The sequence below is a fragment of the Emydura macquarii genome, unplaced genomic scaffold (genome assembly GCF_026122565.2).
Source record: "Emydura macquarii macquarii isolate MOO-44397 ecotype Brisbane River unplaced genomic scaffold, CSIRO-AGI_Emac_v2 contig_691, whole genome shotgun sequence".
In the NCBI taxonomy this organism is placed as follows: domain Eukaryota; kingdom Metazoa; phylum Chordata; order Testudines; family Chelidae; genus Emydura; species Emydura macquarii.
In genome coordinates this window covers 15,239,326-15,259,551 of record NW_027130828.1, presented here as the reverse complement: position 1 = coordinate 15,259,551, position 20,226 = coordinate 15,239,326, and the positions used below count along the sequence as shown (strand labels likewise).

The following is a 20,226-nucleotide window of genomic DNA, read 5'->3' as shown; positions in this document are numbered from 1 at the left end:
TTTGTGGTTTAATTCCCATTGAGCCGTTAAGTGGTTTTAATAAAGGAATAAAAAGAGAATCTTTGGACAGCTTACTGTTGCAGTTACTGTGAGCCCTGATTGTTATTATCCCAGTTATATCAACATGGCATGCAGGACCCAGAAGCTGATGTTTGCATTGGCGACCTGCAGTGCCAGCCCCTAAACAGCTTAGCAGACCTTGATTGCATTTCCTCCCAGTTGTGCAGAAGCTGATTACAGCAAGTCACTATGTAAATGTTCAGCTTATGCTTGCTGCTGGTACCTGTGTTGTCCCCTGCATAGAAAAGAAACAGGGCTCAGCTGTAACTAATCTATAGGAGATTTTTTTTATTATTATTATTGAGTCTGTTGGACACAGAGAGACCCTGTGGTTCTCTCTGGCTCTTTAGCTCCCAGACTCATTAACACACCCTGTGCTGCCTAGGGTCACCATGCAGGGACTCCCACTGGAGTAAGAAGCCAAGGAAGGGGACTTTTGTTCTGTTATTACTTCTGTGCCCCGTCTCTCGGCTCTGACGCTTGCACACACTCAGGCACGTAAGCAAGAAGCACATTGCTCTACCTGCTGCAAAAGGATTTCTAGAGTTACAGAACCGCTGACCTGCTGAGGTTCTGTGCGCTAGGAGAGAAAGAGAGCTCCCTGCATAAAGGAAACAACAAAATGGGGCCAGGGGTCAGGGGTGGGAGAGAGAAGTAGAGTAAATAAGATAATGACATTGACAAGGATGAAGCATGCACGCCCACGTTTCTGCCACACAGTTTTATTGCGACGACTAAATATAACTCAGAAGAGAATTCCTCTAAGATCTGGCGATGCCCATAAATATAATAATCCTGGAGGGGGAGGGGAAAGGAGGAAACCCGCCACTTCCTCTGAGGTGATCTTCTTGAGAAAAAGGAAGGTGTCTGTCTCTTGGCTTTGCAAGTGGCCTTGTCCGAACTTCCCAGATTGGAAGCCAAGTGCTCTTGCTCCTCAGTGGTGACATCTCTGTTGTGGTTGGATTGAGAGACAATCCCCAGTTTTAATAAGGTGATTTGCTTTCCAAATGTCTTGGTTATTTATAGCACATCCAGGCTTTGTACTGCTGGCCTCTTGGTTGACAGCAGAATCCCACTAAGGGTACATCTACTCTGGAAGAAAAAAGCCACGCACAGCTGTGGCTAGCTCACGTCAGCTAACTCAGGCTCCCGGGACTCAAAATTGCTGTATAGATGTTCGGGCTCAGGAGGAAGCCTGGACTCTAGGATCCTCCCCCATCGTGGGGTCCCAGGGAGCCCAAACATCTACAGGGTGATTTTACAACCCCACAAGCCTGAGTCAGTTGACCTGAGCCAGCCACAGGTGTTTAATTGCTGTGTAGACATAGGCTAAGTGAGGAACCATTAATGGAGGAACCATGAGTGAACAGAGGATCTTTCTGGAAAACAATGAGCTGGATGCTAGTTACTTTCTGTTGCAAAAGGTTTGAAGAGGTTTGAGTCTGTCAAGGAGCTGGCCTCTTCTCACCGTGCAGAACTGGGCTGGAAATCTCAAAAGAATGGTCTCTCCCATGACACCTCTGGCACTTCCACTCCATGGCTTCATAAAGAGGCTTTACACATCATGTGAAGAGCTCAATCACTTTACAAATGTGAATTAATTTAGCCTCCTCCCAAACCCACTCTGAGAAGGGGATTTTTATATCAGTTTAACAGATGGGGAAACTGAGGCACAGAGCAGTGACGTTACTTGCTTACTGGCAGGTAAGACAGGAATAGAACCCAGGCCTAGTTGGTATCCTGTCCATGGGCCACACTGCCTAGGATTAGACTGCTCTGCTTACCAGAACTAGGAAGTTCAGAGGCCCTTGAAAAGGAAAGACGCAATCCTGGTATTTTCAAATGAGTGGGGTCTGTTCTCTCACCTATCTCTCTAGGAAAACATGATTTTTCAGCCCTGTTTGCGAAGGGTGATCATTTCACAGATCTGCTGCGGTCCAACCAGTGCATCACCAGCCACCTAGTCTTGTTTGATATTCTGTCCCCTGTGCCATGCTGGAGGTGGGTCACCTGGGAGGCTGGAAGGAAGTACCTTGATACCCTCCAGTGCTTAACTCAGTTCAGTGTTTTGAAGGCATCTACAGTTCAAAGCAAAATTGAACGAGAAGTAGGATTTCTATGTGCGCTGTCTGGCATGAAAAGGCTGTATTGTATAGAGAAGGTTGGAAAAAACAGTTACCCTTAATGGGCAACCACAGATTAGATAGTAAAAAGGGTATAATGCTCCTCAAATGACTGCATTCCCTGTTAGAACAAACAATTGTCTCTCTCCCACTCACCTCCTTCAGTACTTCTTTGAGCCTTGCCCACATGGCTGATGTAGTAGAGCTACATTTGTAGCTAATTTGTGTGAGTGGACAGTGAGAAAACACAGTGAGATGTCAGAGGAGATTCCAAGCAATTTTACCAAACACTGGAGGGATTTCCGCCCCTCTCCCCAACTTTTGGTTTTCAGAATAATTTGTCAAGAGCACATGTGCAAGTCATCTAAGGGGAACAGAACAGTGAGGACCAGGGGTTGGTACATTGTGTTCCCTTTGTGTACTGTTCAGAAAATAGATAAAAGAAACAAAGGATGATGCACAGAGCAAAGCAGCCATCATGACTTGCAGAGAGTTTACTCTGACCTTTTCAGAAACGAAGGTCGAACCAAAAGTCCTCAGGTAATAGAAACTGCTCCTGCCTGCCTAGGATCCACTAGCCAAACACGAACAGGAGTCCATAGCACTGGTACTAGATTCAGGGCAGAAGTTGAAGGAAGGTAAGTAGTTAGGTAGATTTTTCTCTAACAAAAAGCCTCACCTGCATTTTCAGGGAACCCGTACATCCTTTTATCATCCTGTCTGTTACACACACAGAGAACAGAAAACAGGCTTGGTGGGAAGCCCCTGTCTCATCAGTGAGATGGAAAGTGGGTAAGCTGGTACAATCAGAGCGCTCATTGGCATAAACTCTTGTGAATGGAGAGGTCTCCCATCCTTTGCTCTTGCTGCTCCACTTGCCAGTCTCTCTATCTGCGGCTGCTGGGCCCTTTGGATTCCAAGCAGGTACAGCGGTAAGCATAGGATAGCTCCCCAACGTCCTATCCAGATTGTTTGTTTCAGGACCCTCTCTGTTCCAAGCAGAACAACCGTGCATAAATGCGTTGACACGTCTGCATTGTTCATGCATGAAGGGATCACAGCATTTTTCTTCCCAGCCCGCCTCTGACTCTCCCCATCATGCAGCTTCACCGTTGTTTTGCATAATTTCCCTTTGCAACAGGAAATAAGCATTGCCAGTCAATCAAGCTAGGTTAAAAATATGCTTGTAGATTAGTTTTGATTGAATTAAAAAATAACAAGAGGAAGAAGACAAAAAGGGGTGCCGGAGCGAAGCCAGCATGGCCTTTACTATGTAATTGGGTTTCATGTTCTGCACAAGAAAACATGTAAAATATGTAAACAGAGCTCTCCAAGATTGTAATGTAGCTACAAAGCCACAGATACACAGACATGCAGGATGCTATTCTTCAGCAGAACGGAATGCCATCCTCAAAACCACACGCTCATTTCTTTAAGCCTGAAAGTAAACTTTCTCATGCCAGCCGTGGAGAATTTCTGTTTTTCTTTTAAATGAAGGATTATTTGGGCTGCAAGTCCAGAGCATTGTAGGCATTGAGGCCTCTACTGTCAGAAAAGACCACTAACTTTGGGTATTTGCTCCATTTTTGGATGTCCAGTCTGAGACACCTTAATGAGACATGAGTGTCAGGGGATGGGTGCACTGTCTGAAAGTCAGGCTCACTTGAAGAGGTGTCTCAGGTCAGGCACCCAAGGTTACTAGCTGCATTTGAAAATGTGGGACCATGGGGCTAAATCCTCAGCTGGTGGACTGGCCAACTACCATTGGCCACTGGTGCCTCAACTCAATACCGAGGAACCCAAAATTAGTGACCAAGTTTGAAAATTTTGGCCTGAAGGCCTGATTTTTCCAGTTCCCTTTGAAGTCGCTTCAGTAGGAGAGTTGGATGCTCAGCAGTTGAGAAAAGCAGGCTCAATTCTCCACTCAGATAAATGGGTGCAAAGCCAGTTCGTGTCAGTGGAAGCCATGCAGTATATTTGATACCACAACTGGGCCATGAGGGCTCAGTTTTCAAACATAGGTGCGTAAGGGCCATGGTGTGAACCCCTTACTCAGTGCTGGGGATCAGTTATTGACACAAGCTCTCCTTTTGTCTATGGGTGTGGGAAGGTAGCCCACATTTCAGCAGAGCATTTTGGTCTCCTTCCCAGCTGATTTCAGTGGGATTGCTCTCGTGCATCACCACTCACCAATATGAGTAAAGGTTTCACAATGTGTCTCTAAGTTATTATAACGCTTTGCCCTGCTAGCAGAGGGTCTCGAAGGGCTTCACTATCACTTGTTAATTAATCCTTACATCACTCCTTTGAGGCAGGGCAATAATAATCCTCCCACTTCACTAATGGGGAAACTGAGGCACAGAGTAGCAGCGACATGTTCACAGTTACGCAGTGAGTCTCAGCCAGGAATTGAACTCTCATGTCCTGGTTCCCAGTGGGCACATTTTAACTGTCATCATACAGAAGATATGCTCACAAGGAAGCAGGAAATTGTACATGCAAAACTGGTAATCACCTACTTTCCATGCGCACACATATATTTGCTTATGCAATGAGCTGCGTGCACCCGCACATTTCTTGTGAACTCAACTTACACAGCTAAGTTTTAAAGGTGTGGCGTTTGCTTCCAGTATAAATGAAACTTGTGTGATGCTTACCTGCATGTGTTTTAATGCAGGTCCCTGATGTCAAGAAGCAGCAGATTTTCCGAGGTATTTAGGTGCGTAAAGATGCCCAGAAGCAAGTTAGATATCTAACCCCCACTGAGTTTCAGTAGGAGTTAGTCACCTAACCTGGTTTGGAGCTTTGAAAATCCCACAGGGCGCCTAGCTGTATCTTTGGGCACTTCAATGCCTTTGAAAATCCAGCCTTGAGAGCCAAATAGCTCCCTCTCCAATAAAGACTTGCACTATTCCCTACCATAAACTACTGGGGAAAAATGGTATTGGAATATGGAGTTTCTGTTCTACCCCAGTAGTGATTTCTGGGAAGGGTTGAGCCTGCAACAACAGTGAGTTCCTCCACAACCCGTGCTCCTACTCTATCCTCTATAGAGACTACTCCTGCGAGAAACTGAGTCTGGAGTAGCAGCGTAGTGGCACAGAGAGCACTCCTCTTTATTCCCTACCGTGACTTTTGTTGTGCAAGCCTAGGACTGGAATAGCTGTGAATTCCCTCACTGTCCTGGGAAGTTCTAGGGAGAAATGCTCCAAACAGTCTTCTGGTTTCATTAATCAAAGTTTGAAGCTCAATCAGAGCTACCAGAGCTGTTCTGTGGTTCGATAAAAGTGACGGGCTTTCCCAGACACCTGCAGCAAAGTTGTACTTGGATGCAGATGTGATGGACTGCATGCCAAAGGAAGCAACTGGCTGCTGCTCTAGGAAGGGTCTCTTTGGACGGTCCCTCTCGTTTAGGGGAACTCATTTATGTGGCGGCAGTTTTGTTAGTCAGCAGTTTTAGTATAACTGCCAGAAAAGCCCCGAGAATCGAGTGTTCTTTCTGATTTACACCCCGCAAGCCATCCTTTTGGGTGTTAAGAAAAACAAGCCACAAGACAGTTTAATGTCAATTTGTGCCTGCTGAAGGATGGCTGGATAGTTGAGATGAGACCAAAATACTTTGTCGGGGAATACATTTGCATTTCAGCAATCAAACACACACACACTGCCACCAGCACCACCTTCTTGTCATTTATTTCAGGGTATCTCTCCTCTATGTATCTTCTCCCTGGATGTTGTAGCCAATTGAAGTCTGGTGACAGGCCAGAGAAAATGTGTGCCTCTTTCCTGATACTCTTACGATTTCAGGCGTATTTAAGTACCCACATACCCAGGGAAGGCAACTGGATGTTTGCTTACTTACCTGCCTGAGTATTGCAGAAAGCTGAGCAGTTTAGAGAGAGAGAAGGTGACAGAAAGAGGGAAAGGGAAGGTTGTGCCCTCACTTATTCTTGCCTGTGGATGAGCGGTGTGTTCGGAGTTATATGTAGTTGATCCAGTATATTGGCATGGTAAATAACTCTAAACCCCTCTGAAAAAACACGACTGCTACTCTGAAAATAAAAACCCTGGAAACTCCTCTTTTTCGGCACATGAAAAGTTTGTGTTCTTTCAACAGGTAGATGTTTTTAAGTGCAAAATCACTCCTTTGACTTTCCTGAATGGGACCGTGTGGTCAGAGCTGACATTAACCGCTGCACAACTGTTGCTTCAGCCACAGCTTAAGCATAGCCAGAAACCTTCAGAGACCACATGGAGGACCTTTGCTGCCTCACTGTAACCCTCCAGCTGTCGTTGATATTTCCATGGTTCCGTGCCCTTGAGCTGTTCAGGGAAAGAGAATTGAAGGCCAGATCGATATTGAGGACCCAGAGTTGCCATCCTGGAAGCCAATGGAAGTTCTGTTTGACTAAGCATTGCAGAACTGGGCCCTGCACTGTCACTTCACTAGTTTAAAAATGCATCCCAGTTTTGGTTTTTGTGTGAAATGTTGCTCATTGATTGGACGGGTTCAAGTGTCTTTGTTGCCCAAGTATCTTCTTAGTCAGTGTGTTCTTATTACAGGCAACAGCTAATCATTCTAGAGCTCCTTGTGGATTAATTGTTGCTGCTATCTGGCGTTCTGTAACTGGATGCATATTTTATCCATCCAAGTCAATCTTTGCTATCACTTTGTGTGGGGGTAGGGAGGGAAAGCTACCAGGCACATTGGAACAGGCCTGATTCTGCTCAGACTTGCGTGAGTCCCTCACCAATGTAACTCCATCGAATCAGGAACATTGAGATCATTTTTTGGCACTTTTGTCTGCCTAAATCCATGCCACTTTTCTCTGTTGTTGGCAACTGGACTTTGTAATGCCAGTTGCTGCCAAATGGGTTCCTCCTTAAAAAACTCCTCGCTCTGCCCAGTGGTAGTAAAAGCCGGTTGAATGAGATTGTTTGTGTTTACAGTGACACTGTTACCACAATCCCAGCGAGCTATTATGCAAATATTTTGCTATAGTGGTTCTAGCTCTTCCAATTCAGAGACATTCAAATTGGGAACCCAGCTGTGCCAACCTTAATGTTCTGGGCTAGCGTCTTTTGTTTACCATTGCCTCCTGGCGGACAGGGTATAAAATCTGCTAAAGCACACATCGCAATCTGTGACGACCTCACACTTTTGTGAGTGGGGAGGGGAAAGGTGCATGCAAGAACTGCTGCTGCTGAGAGCTAGCTGAGAATTTATTTCAGTTTTAAGGAGACTGACCTGAGGATTTTGAAGCTAAAGGTCCAAAAGTCCTACTTTGAGCTGTATCCTACATGCTGCGTGGATTTTTTTATGTATATTGCTGGCATTTGTAATCTGTTTAGACATTTGAACCAATGCCCTTTCCTAATGGAAAACAGACATTATTTACACTCTAGTTACAAGAGCTGCCCCACTAGAACAGTTTCTAACAGGGCTAGCATAGGTGATGCAACTGTTTCAATGCAACATCTTTATCCAAAGTACTCTGTTAAATAAACAGTAACCCCATGCTATATATAAACAGGAACACATGGCGAAATTGTGTTATGCAGGATACTCCCCCGCTTCAGATGAGTTCAGATTCTCCATTGCTTTGTACTTTGTGCCATCCTTTACTTACACCTACATTCACTTTGCATTTGTGTAAATGACGGCACAAAGTGCAGGGCACCAGTGCATCGCTCTTGCCTGCCAGTAGCTGCCCAGGATGTTGTGACGTGGTATAACTGCATTTATTAAACAAAGTTATTGCAGTTCTGATTCTTTTAGTTACTGAGTAAGGCTGAAGGAAATGTTTGCAATGAATCTCTGATGCACGCAAAATCACCTGGTTTGGAGTTTTATAAGAAATTCAGACCCCAAACCAGCTTTGGCAAAAGGTTGGGCAAAGATCACTGAAGTCTTGAGCACACTTGGGTATAAATACAGGCAAGTATGGGCCTGGCTCCGAGCTAATCTAGGCTCATTCATGGTGTCGTGTTGACACCAGATGAAATTCATGGTTTCATGAGATTTTTATTTGAAATTCATTTGGTTTTAAATGACCTGGCTTTCATTTTGTGGGTACGCGAGAATCAGAAATTCAAAGCAAAACTCAGAATGTGCAAACCCCAATGGATTTAAAAAACCAAATGCAATGTTCTCCCAAACCTTTGGAAGGGAAATAATCACGTTTTGTGTAAGGCTGTAATTAATAACGTCTTGAGTCATATAGTAATTTCAGCCACTGTTACAGCCAGGACCAGATCCTCAACTGATGTAAATCAGTGTAGCACCAAAGGACTTCTAGGAAGCGACACCACTTTGCACCAGTGGAGGATCTGCCACTTAGATACCTCTTTTCATGATCTCTGTGTTTGTACAATACACTCCATAATGTAATGTTTCCATTAGAACAAATACTATAATTTTTTGCTGCTGTTAACGTAAAGGGCACTTATCCACATCTCAGTTACTCTAGTACAAATCAGGAGTAACTCCATGGAGCTAATGCAGTAACACCACTGTAAAAGCAATGCAAGTGAGATCAGTACCAGTGGTTCTACATGTATAAAGATCACATTTCAATGAACCAAAAAACAAAACAAACCCCTCACTGGAAAATTAGGTTTCATCGCTAGGAAAACTGCTATAATATGGATCAAATGGGCAATTAGTCAAGAGAACAGTGAGTCTATATATTGACAGACCAATAGCTCAGTAACTGTCAACCACAGATGCCATTGGCTGTACCAGATTCAAATGGAAACTATTTGTGTTGAGAACTGGTTCAGCCGCCTGTTGCTAGGACTTCATACTGCTGTGCAGGAGACATAGGTTTGAGTCCCAATCCCAGAGCCAAATTCTACTCTTAGTTCCGTTGGTGAAACTGACAGATTAAATTTCATCTCACTCGTGAGCCAACAGAATCTGGGAATAATATAGAATCAATGTGTTCACCCAGGGGGTGGAACAGCCTCTAGTGAATTAAGCAGGCTGTTGATGAGCTGCATACAGTTCTTTGGCGTGAAGGACAGTGCCCATGCTATGGGTTTTTCTCACTTTGCTCCAGATCTTTGAACATCCGGGGGAATGTACAAAAAAACAGGCAAGGGAAGCACAAATTTGTATTGAATAGTCTGAATAAAAGAACCCTTAATCTTCAGCCAGAGGTTTACAGGCAAAGTAGAACTGAATTTTTAAGATATTCAGATAAACTTTACCTCGGTACTTCTTAGTTCTGAACAGGATAAGAACTAAAGGTTCTCCTTACTAGGAAAGAGGCTGTTCTTTTTATATTTCTGGACTGGAATTGAAGCAGAATTGCTGGATACCTCATGAGTAAGCTTGTTCCTGTGAGATTTCCACCCCAGCGTGGCAGGCTCCTGAGATTTGGATAGTTCAGATAAACTGTCAGATTATTGGGTGTTTGTTTGAACCCAAACTCTGACCCTTTTAATGGTTCACTGATCACTAGTATAGACAGTTTCACCTTCCTATAACCCCAAGTCCCACTTCCTAGCCTAAATGAGGAACAATTTGCAGCAGTATGGAACCTTTAGTACAGACTCGACCCACTGTGCAACAGTAGGCGAATCATGTCATGTGTATGTGGCAGTCATCCTGTCCTTAATATTAGGTAGTAAGCCGGCAGGAGCCTTTCTGAAAACCGTCTGCTGCATCTGAATGTAGCTTTCTTGGATAAAATTAATTGTAGATCTGTAAAATAGACATCTACACTTGAAAATATGTCCTCTTGGTGTCTGTAGATGACAAAACCCCAATTCTAACATCAAAGGGTTAGCTATTTCATTTTGGAGGGATATCCTAAGATGTTTCTTAAGTCTGCATTTGTGATTCTTTGGCACGGCTTTTCCAAAGCTGGCCTGCAGACAGATTTGCTGGGGTGAATGTAAAGAACATTCTGCAGTGAGGCCAGCTAGAAACTTTAGCAATGGAACTGTTTATTATTATTATTATTATTTGTGGCAATTCTTTAGCTAGCTCCCTCAGCAACTGAATGCATGAAATTTGTCCTCCAGCAGGCCGTATGTTGGTCAAAAAGATGTTCCTGTCCTTTGTAATTATTATACCTGCTCAACGCTGTGTACACCAAACCTCTAAGGCTATGTCTACACAGCGAAGAAAAACCCGTGGCTGGCCTGTGCCAGCTGGCTTGGGTTGCGGGGCTCTTTCACTGCTGTGTAGACGTCCAGGGTCGGACTGGAGCCTGGGCTCTGGGACCCTCCCACCTCACAGGCTCCTAAAGCCCAAGTTCCAGCCTGAGAACAGACATCTACATAGCAGTGAAACAGCCCTGCAAGCCTGAGTCGGCTGGCATGGACCAGCCAGAGGTGTCTAGTTGCTGTGTAGACATTTTCTAAGTTGCCAGTAGCATGCCATGGGTAACCACGACTCGGAGGGCAAGTATTGAAGGTGCTTTAGCTGCTAAGCCTTCTAGGCACTAACCCTGGTGAGTCCCAGAAGCCACCAAGGCTGTGTCTCCACTGTAGTTAAAACCCCACCGCTGGCCCGTTGCCCGATGATCAAGCTCCCAGGACTCTGGGTGAGGGGCTGTTTGACTGCAGTGCAGACATACCTTAAGACACATGGCTAAAATGAAAGGGTGTTTGACTAGGGCTAGTAACAGAGCTTAGACAGTTCCAGTTCCAAACGAGCAATAGCAATTCTTGTTTTGGGGCCGTACAATCGAGGGCTTAGTCTCTTCAGGCCGAATAGCTGAGGTACCTCCTGCAGTCCAGTTTCTATGCAAAGCAGCTAGGAGCTTGTAGATTTCCAGGCCAGGCTCCCTTAGGGTTGGTGTTTCTCTCATTGGGGTCCCACTGCACTAGCTCCCTGCCCAGACTCTGCTGTTCCCCATACGCCCCACATGGAGCTGGTCCTGGCTTCATGTCTCACAGTGACACCCTGCTCCACAGGGGTTCCCTGGCTTCTGCTGCAACCTCCTCTGTATGCAGATGCAGTGCTGTCTGGGTTTCTCTGCCCCACAACTCCTGGCTAGCCATGCCATTGCTGCTTCCAGATCACTTAAACTTGCTGGTTCAGGATCTTCATGGAGTGTCTGCCTCTCCATCTACCTGGCCTGATGGTTGGGGGATGTGCTATGGGGAGAGGGTTGATGGGAATCATGGTCTTCTGCTTAGCAGATCCATAACACCTTCTACAGTTCCTGTGCGGGACTTTGTGTCCCAGCACAACTATACCCGTCACAGTGAATTGTAACCGTAGAACCCTCTGTACTGATTTTGGGCTTGATGTTTCGCAAACCGTTCCGTATACAGCATGTTTTGTCTCAAAGGATCCCAAAGCAATTTTATTTATTACTGTAATCCTTCAAACAGGAATAGCTTAGGCCAGTGCTGAAATGCAGCCCCCCTCTACAGGACGAAGCAGTAAGCCCTTAACAGTGCACAGCGACGCTACATATCAGCATAGTCTATGTAAACATTGCATCCACTTTAAACTGGCCCACCCAAAATTCACCCTGCTCATTGCCACAGGATGAGCCACTGGTGCAGCTGTGATTACCAATAGCAAGTCTTGACTTAAAGGAAGTGAGAACAGACCAGATCATATACTGTGGTCTTGTCTATGCACTGGAGATTTGTCCCATGTACAGCCATCTGAGGCCACCAAGCCGGGTATCTGCACTGGCTCAAACTCCTGGTACAGACAGGTACAGCTGCTATTAATTGCCGATTTTGAGTGTCACTCGGCCCCACTCTGACCCCAGCTCTGCTCTGGGCCCAGCTGCGGCTCCATTCTCAGCCCCAGCTCCCAGCCCGGCTGGCCTCTTTACCCAACAGTGGCTCTGCTTCTGGCCATGCCCTTCACCTCCTCTCCCCTGGGCCTTGGCCCCGTCCATGGCCTTGCCCACGGTCTAGCTGTGGTTCATCTTCCGGCCCTGCTCCCAGACCTGGCCCTGCTCCTCACCTGAGCCCAGCCAAGGCCCCAGTCCCAACCATGGCAGGGCCACAGTTCCGCTTCTGGCCCTGGCCCCTGGCTGCCCACTCAGCTGCGGCTCCGGCCCCAGCCTCGGCCCTGACCATGGGCCTGGTCCCAGCCCTAGCTCCCGGAGGGACGTGGACAGGGATAAGGGAGAGTGCAACATAAGAAGTTTGGGGACCACTGGATTAGATGATCATGACCATCCTTCTAACCTTAAAGTCTATGAGTGTGACGGTCTAAAGGGTTTTATAAAATCAGTCAAAGAGAAACCTCAAGGCATTCCCTCATGTGGGAAAATAGCACAGCCTCCCCTGCCCTTGATAGCAGTCTCTTTCCACTTTTGTATACAAAATGTGTGGGTGGAAGACAAACTGGACTAGAATCCTTTGGAAGAAACAGACATTGCTATCTCCTCTAATTGAAAGCAGCTTTCGTGGGAGAAGTTTGACCTGGGATTCCAGTAACTGGACTGAGATACTCCCCAAATACTGTAGGAGCACATGGTAAACTCACATGGATCCCAAACACAATTTGGATCTCCTGACCTGACATTTAGCAGTGATTAAAGATTTGGGTACTTAGTCATTCAATCAATTTAACAGCAATTAATATGGTGCTTGACAACATTCTCCAACACAAAACACATCCATTCATCCCTACCATCCATTCACAGCTATCCAGTGCATTGTCTTCCACTTTGTGTAGTGGTTGCAAACATCGCAGGAGGGTAGTGGGAAACAACTAATTTCCCATAAAGGTGGATTTCTTTAGAATTTGCAACCACCGTGTTAGAAATGGCTATGTTATGTTTTTGATTTCATCATGTGATGCCCTTAGGTACCATCCTGTAGTCTCTCTTTCTCTCTCTGTCTTCCCCTTCCTTCCATATGTCACTATGTTGTTCAATTCTGTAGGTTAAAAGTGTTAGGCTTCTAGTAATAAAAGTTGGGCTTCTAGTAATAAAAATCTGAAGCTAGAGCACCTTGACGCTGTTGGCCGTCACATACTCTGGCAAGGATACTTGAAAGGGAGATGCGTGGAAGGTACTCCTGCAAGTAATTCTTGTAAATACTTTGCAGTTACTTTGTGGCAATCAATAATTGGATAGAACTGAAAAAAGAATCCATCCACCATGCGCATTAGAAGGAGTGTTGAGATGGTGAAATCTGTCAGAGAATGGGACAGTTAATCTAATCCGGTTGTTATGGCACAATCCTTAGGAACTTATCCACAGTAGGGAAATTTGCTATAAATTGCTAAGGCAGTGTTAACAATGGTACAACTAGGGCAGAGGAGGCTGCTATAACCAGTCTTAACACCATTTTGATTAGATTTGCTCAGACTCCTGTCAAGCACAGCTTTCCCCTTGATCTTCATCACCCGCAATGTTTTAAATTGTTAGCGTAAGTAGTGATGGGTCAGCCTCAGAAGGTTTGGATGCTTATCTGAACCCTTTTCAAACTAGCCAAATTTACTGCATTGGCAAAATCGAACTAGAAATCTCCTAGGAGCAGGTTTCCTGTGAGATGTTAAGGATTCTGCTTGCGGTCCCAGATAGAACCAGAAAGAGCTATGGTTCACAAAAAAAAAGAAAACTAGGTATTTAAAAGTTATCAGAGTTTTTCTGAACCTCAGTACTGGTTTGTTTTGGATTTTGTTCAAATTTTTGGTGAAGGTCTGAGCCTGTTCTTAATATTGGTTCTCACACATCTATTAAGTGGCATTTAAAATGAGCCAAACCCCAACTCTCCTGTTTTTCTCAACCAGCTTTTGAGGCAGATAGAGTTAGTAGACAGAGAAGAATAAGAACAAAACCATACAAAAGTAATGAGACCTTTGTTCATGTCAAAGAGTTCTATGACCATTTAAATTGCAGATGTGGGTAAGAGAAATTTCCTAACCGGATAGGTATTAAAATAAACCCCATGCTCCCAACAAGCGAGAGGCTGCTGAAAATGCAAGAAAGGAGCATTGCGAAATGATACATGTCGAATTGTTGGACTGGATTTCAAATGCCAAAGATAGTTTATGTAAAGTCTTGCACTGTTGTAAAATGTAACACTATCCACTGGCTAGCGTCAATGAAGTTTGGTCCCAGTTGTTTTAAAAAAAAATAAATAAACTAAAAATCTTCTGCCAGCCCATTAAAGCTGATTTATGTTTTGTCCATAGATTCCTCTGCACTGGGCCTTCAGGGATTCAAATGATAGAAGTCATTACCTCACTTTTGGCCAATCTGATTGCTCCATTCCCAAGCATTCCAAGCACTTGCAGCATTTGCCTGCAGACACCGGGAACGGAGTTCAGTGCACAATTACTGAATGGACAGTGTATTTTTCACTATCAAAATAGCTCTGTTAGTACGCTTAGTTCCCATTTAAAAACAACAACAACAACAACAACAACAATGGTGGCGTGGCTTAAGGGAATGGTAACGTAAGGTCTTTGGAGTTCTCAGTTGAGGCCCCAATTTTGCAGTCAGACCCACTACTACACTCAACGGAACACAGCTCTGCCTAGTGCAGGGGTCTGCACTTGTGGCTCCAATTGCAGAGTCAGGGTCTTAGAACGTCTCTGTGGTGCATTTCTGGAAGTGTGAGTGTAGTCGAGTGGTTAATACAATCGACTGGGGTGCCTTGGCCTCCAGGTTTGGATTCTTGTCTCTGCTAACAACTTGTGTGACCATGAGGAAAACACTTCACCTCTCTGTGCTTCATGTATTCCAAATAATAACGTTACTGAGTTTGCAGAGGGGCATCAGTAAAGGGCATTGAGATCCTTGGATGGAAGACATCCTACAAATGCAGTTGTAGTTTTAATGTTCAAAAGCTGCAGCTTTGCTATTCATCCACTCCAGAGGCAGCACTATAGGGGCTAGTAATTCACAGCCACATATGTACATTTAAAAAACAATCTCACTTAGCTGTGATGTTTCAAGAGAAAATCCATTTCATTTCCTGAAGATTATTTTTCACGTCTTCCATATTGACTGTGCTGCGGGTTTCTTATGCACTTAAATCCCTTTACCCTTCTTAGCCCCTTTCATCTGTTCCATCATCTCAGATATACCATATTTGCTCTTTACCAGAAAGAAAGGCTTGCAGAAAATCCCATCAGATTTTCACCTCTTCCTCACCCTGGGTGCTATGGGATGAATTGTAGATGTGATTTTGATTAAAGAGATTAACAAGATCACCGTTTTCCTATCAGGGCCTATTTTGGGTTGGGCAATGCGTTCCTGACTGCATGTATTTTCAGTTTCATATGGTCATGTGTAGCCATCCTGAAGAGAAAGCCCATGTGGGTTTTAAATAGAAAGACACAGTGTTTAGGTAGTGATGGGTGCATCCACAATATCCTATCTATCGATCTATCAATAACCGATCTATCAGAAGGGGAAACGTTCTTTTGGCAAACACAGTGCTGCTATGAGTCTGGTGTTCCCATTCATGGTGTCATTTTGGAATAGCCCAGTGGTGTGGATGACCTAAAAATTGTTATTTTTAATAACCTAATGATATTAAAAGCAGCATTTTCAGTTATTACCAGTTCTTATAGACCCCACCACCACTTTTGACAGTCATGTTCATTTCATCCTGAATCCATTTTGACATTTCCTTTTGTCGGTCAGGTGTGCCGAACCAAGGTGATGGACCTGAGCTACGTGGTGTCTCAATACGCCTGGTATCCCTGCACGGCCAACTTCCCGTATCCACATACGACTCAGACCATTTTCTGGCTCAAGGTAAGACATGCACACTCACCAGTGCAATGACATTCCTTTCGTTGACTTATCATTTTTGCAGCATTTAAAAAAAAAAAAAAGTTTTGAGCATGGACACGCGAACAGATTGGAAGAGAAGACTTCTGTGTGATTTGTGATGGGAGTTGCCACTGCATTGTGATGCTTCAGGTGTTGCTTTAAAAAAAATTAAAAACAAGAACCCTTCCAGTTCTGCACCTGATTATCTCTGTTTTCTTTTTATTCTCTCCCAGGCTTATTTTTCTCAGCCCATGGTAGCTGCTGCCATCATTGTCCACTTGGTCACCGATGGAACCGACTACCTGGATCAGAAGCAGGAAACTATCATTGTGCAACTGTTTGACACCAAGGAGCAAAGCCATGATCTTGGTAAGATTGTTTGTCACTGAGCATTGCCTTTCTCCTTCCATAGGTTTCTTTGGTTTTCTCCAGCCCAGTTCACAGAGTAAGGCTGGTACCCCTGTTCAGCTTTCCCACCATCAGGCTGGTGTTGATGGAGCAGAGAGCCAACCAGAAGACGTACCCACTTCAAGCTCCAAGATCTGGGGTTTATTGCAAGTCTGTGCTGCTCGTCAAGTATTGTGGTGCCCACTGAGACTACTCAGCAACTGATCACTGTGGGCTAGACTTCTGGAAGTGCTCAGTTCCCCTGTAGGCATCAAAATAAGAGCCCTGTTTTCAAAATGCTCATCACCCAGCAGCTTCCGTGTGGACACTATGAGCAGGTTTTCTAAGGAGCTCAGCAAGTTGGGAGCTGAGCCCTTCTGAATATCTCTCATAATGTCTCTGGCTGCCGTCTCTGCAGCCTTTGTAAGTGACTTCTGTTGAGGCGGCAGCCCCCAAAACCTGAAGGTCATTTGCCGCTACGGTTATCCATATTCCGGAGAGGGGATGAGAGGGGGTTGCCTTTCAAGGTATTCTGATGGCTGGAGTGCAGAGGGATTGTTATTGTCTTCAGACTCTTTGCTAAATCATTCCCCCTTTCTATATTTTCTTACCCCTTTCTGGCTGTGAGGAGGAGGAGGGAGACCAGAGTGGGAGAAAGGGTATTTGACAGGTTTCTCACTCAAAATTAAACATAGGAACATTCACTGGGTATGAATCAAAGGCAAGTCTCTTGGGGGTTCATTCTCAGAGGAGGGGACAAGAATTTATGTCGCGACTCCTATTTAGCACTGAATGAAATCTACATAGATAAGCCCAGCGCATTGCTCTAGCTGGACAGGTTTCTTTAAGCAACAGTCCCGGAGTACACAGCGCCCTTTGAGTCAGTAGCATCCTCCTCCTTTCAAAGCAGAGAGACTTGTAGTAGTATAATAGTTGCCTCCTTCTTGAATATAAATGACAGCAAGCTGACCATGGTAACTAACATTTAACATACAACTATAGGGAGAGACAGACAGACTGAGTGAGTGTGGAGGAGAGAAAGGAAAAACAGGGATCAAGGGCAAAGTTTTGAAATCCTGCAAGAAATTGCAACATGAGTTTGACACTCCCCAAAGTGATGCCTGCAAATCTTCATAGTAAAGAGACTGTCTTCATCATGGAAAAACCTTTCTGATCACCCCAGTGGAGAGCAGATTAGGCTGCTTTTTTAGCTGAATGGAAGGGAGAAATATACAGGGCCCAGGTTCAACAGTTCTTACTCAGGCAAAACTCCCATTTACTTCAGTGCCTGTTTTACTGACTGCAGGATCAGAGCCAGTCTGTGTCCTTGTGCTGTGTGTGCTTGAATTAATAAAGGCAAACTCAATACCTAAACTGAAAGGAGCATTGTGGAATTGTTTTGGGGAAGCTCTTTGGCATATGTTCAACAGGGAGCAGACTAGATGATCACAATTGCCCCTTTTGGTCTTTTATGTATAGACAGCCTTAGGTATAAGAAAGAGGCAGAAAGAGACAACAGATTTCGCTACATTGATTAGAACATATTTTTATTGTGTCTTCTGGACTTTGCAGGAGAAAATGTGATGAGGATTGCATTCTTACCCACTAAGACAGCATATGAAAAATATAAGTCATGCAACCAGATAGATTAGACAGCCATGCCGGTGGGTTTCATCCCTGCGGCTCTGACCAATATGCCCCAGTTTTGTCTTGGTTGGGCTCCGTCTAGGGGAGAAAGAGAGAGTTCAGTGTCCATGATCCATTCTCCCTTGCTGGAAGTTAAAGTACCAATCAGTAGTGCCAGTTGTGGTGATCTGTTTTGTTTCAGGCACCTGACTGCTAGGAATTGAACCAAAATGAACAAACAGCCTGAGACAGTGAGGACTTTTGGGCTTTCCATCAAAGAAAGCAGAAATGTCCAAGGTATTTGGAATCCCGGGATTCCAGTGGAGTGCATTTTGCAAATTAACTGCACCTGTTTCTAAGTGGGAAACCTGCACCATTCCTCTGGGAGCTTGTATCAAAAGACCTCTGGGAGGCAACAGACAGAGAGGTTATTTCAGGTTCAGATATAAATCAAAGGAGAAGAGAAGCCTTTTATTAATTATTATTATTATTGCTGGAAGAAGGGCGAGGGCAGTTTAAAAGAGAGTGATTTGAAGAGAGAGGTTTAAAGAAAATGATCAGAAGCCTGTCTTAATTAACTGGAAATCACTTTCTAAGGAAAAAAAATACTTACCCTCCCCCCTTGAAACCTGAAAGGGGGGAGGGAGGGATTCTCTGCATCAGTTCAACACACAAATAGAATTTATTTTCAGATTCATAAGTGTATTGGGATAGCCAAGGGCACTGGGCCAAATCCATCACTGGTGAACTCCACTGAGGCGAATGGAGCTGAGGCCAAATTCATCCTTGAGGCAACTCTGCTGAAGTCGGTGGTGCAAGGGCTGAACATTCATTGCTGGTGCACCAAATTGGAGTTAACGGAGTTACAGCCCAATTCACTCCAAGTGTGACTCAGATGAAGTCAGTAGGGTGACCCCAGGAGTGAATTTGGCCCACAGACTTTCCAGAAGGTGCTGAGCTGCTCCTGAGTGTTACTGAGCATCCTCCTCTCCTACTGAAGCTAATGGGATGAGAGGGCGGCTCAGCATCTCTGAAGATGGCGCATGGTACCTCCCTGAAATGGACAGACATCATGCATCTTTGGCTTATTTTCACATCAGGATCACCTTTAAAGCCTCCCTTTCCCCCAGCACACATCTGTATCTCTCCCCTGATTCATCAACACAGTATTGCCCTGTTAGGGGAAAACAAGAAGCTACTTTGTTTAAAAACATACACACACACAAAAAACAATGATCAAACAAACAAACTGGTGGATGTCCTGGGGCCCGTGGGGAATTGCACACAGCTGCAAAGAAACCACTGGTAAACTGCCCATTTTGCACAAAGCTACCCATTCTGTTTGCGCAGTTGCATGTTTCAGTGCCCAGCACAAAGAGTCTAACCATCTGTTTGCTTATGCTGTTTTAACAACAGTGTAACTCCGTTGCCTTTAATGTAGTTGCTCCTGCTTTAATAGGGTGCCATCAAAGTGGAGTAGGATTCAGAAGAAATTATTCTAGAAACCTACAGAACTTGCTGGAGAAAATGGAAGCCTTTCTACAGGTTGTTTGGACCATCCTTTATAATTCTGTAGGAGGGATATCTTCCTCTGTTAAATTTGAGGGGATGATTCCCAAAACCCTCTGTATTATAACTCTTAAAGTCTGTAGGGCTTTTCCATAATGGCTATATGCTTCTGAAGTGCTGGTGGCATGTGGGTGTAATTGTGCAAAGTACTGACCCCCTCCCCGGTCTTGTCTCTTCTGACAGGTGTCCATGTTCTCAGCTGCAGGAACAATCCTCTGATTATCCCTGTGATCCATGACCTCAGTCACCCCTTCTACCACACCCAGGCTGTCCTCATTAGCTTCAGCTCCCAGCTTGTGGCCATCTCCGGGGTGGCCCTACGTTCCTTCCACAACTTCGACCCCATCACTATCAGCAGCTGTCAGAGAGGACAGACCTACAGCCCAGCAGAGCAGAGGTGAGCCTGTCAGCACATTGCCTCCTCCTCTAGCCACCCACTGACTTCCAGGCCCGGTGGGTCTGATCAAGGGGTTAAAAGGAGACAGGAGGGGTGAGGCAGATGAACTCTGCTGACCCTTTTGTGTTGTTGGTAAAAACAGCAGTGTTCTCATTGACTGGGATGGATGGGACATTTAACCCACCCGGGACACTGTTAGTAAATTATTTCCTCCTCCGTTTTCCTCCCTCCTCTGTTACGAGATGGATTTGTGGCCAGTTGGCTCTATACACATTCTCCAATAAGGAGTCAAGTTAACCGCTCACAATACAGTCCTTGATCTAAACTGCTTTAGTGTTCCTAT

The 20,226-nt window shown here is 44.9% G+C and overlaps 1 protein-coding gene across 1 annotated transcript in view; it reads left to right on the top strand.

Annotated features, from left to right (window-relative positions):
• Positions 1 to 20,226, top strand: part of PAPPA (pappalysin 1) — a 249,920-nt gene that overhangs the window by 160,006 nt on the left and 69,688 nt on the right. The window contains exons 16-18 of the mRNA XM_067542149.1: positions 15,773 to 15,886; positions 16,138 to 16,273; positions 19,670 to 19,883. Coding sequence (XP_067398250.1) covers positions 15,773 to 15,886; positions 16,138 to 16,273; positions 19,670 to 19,883 — 464 coding nt within the window. The remainder of the gene's footprint in view (positions 1 to 15,772; positions 15,887 to 16,137; positions 16,274 to 19,669; positions 19,884 to 20,226) is intronic.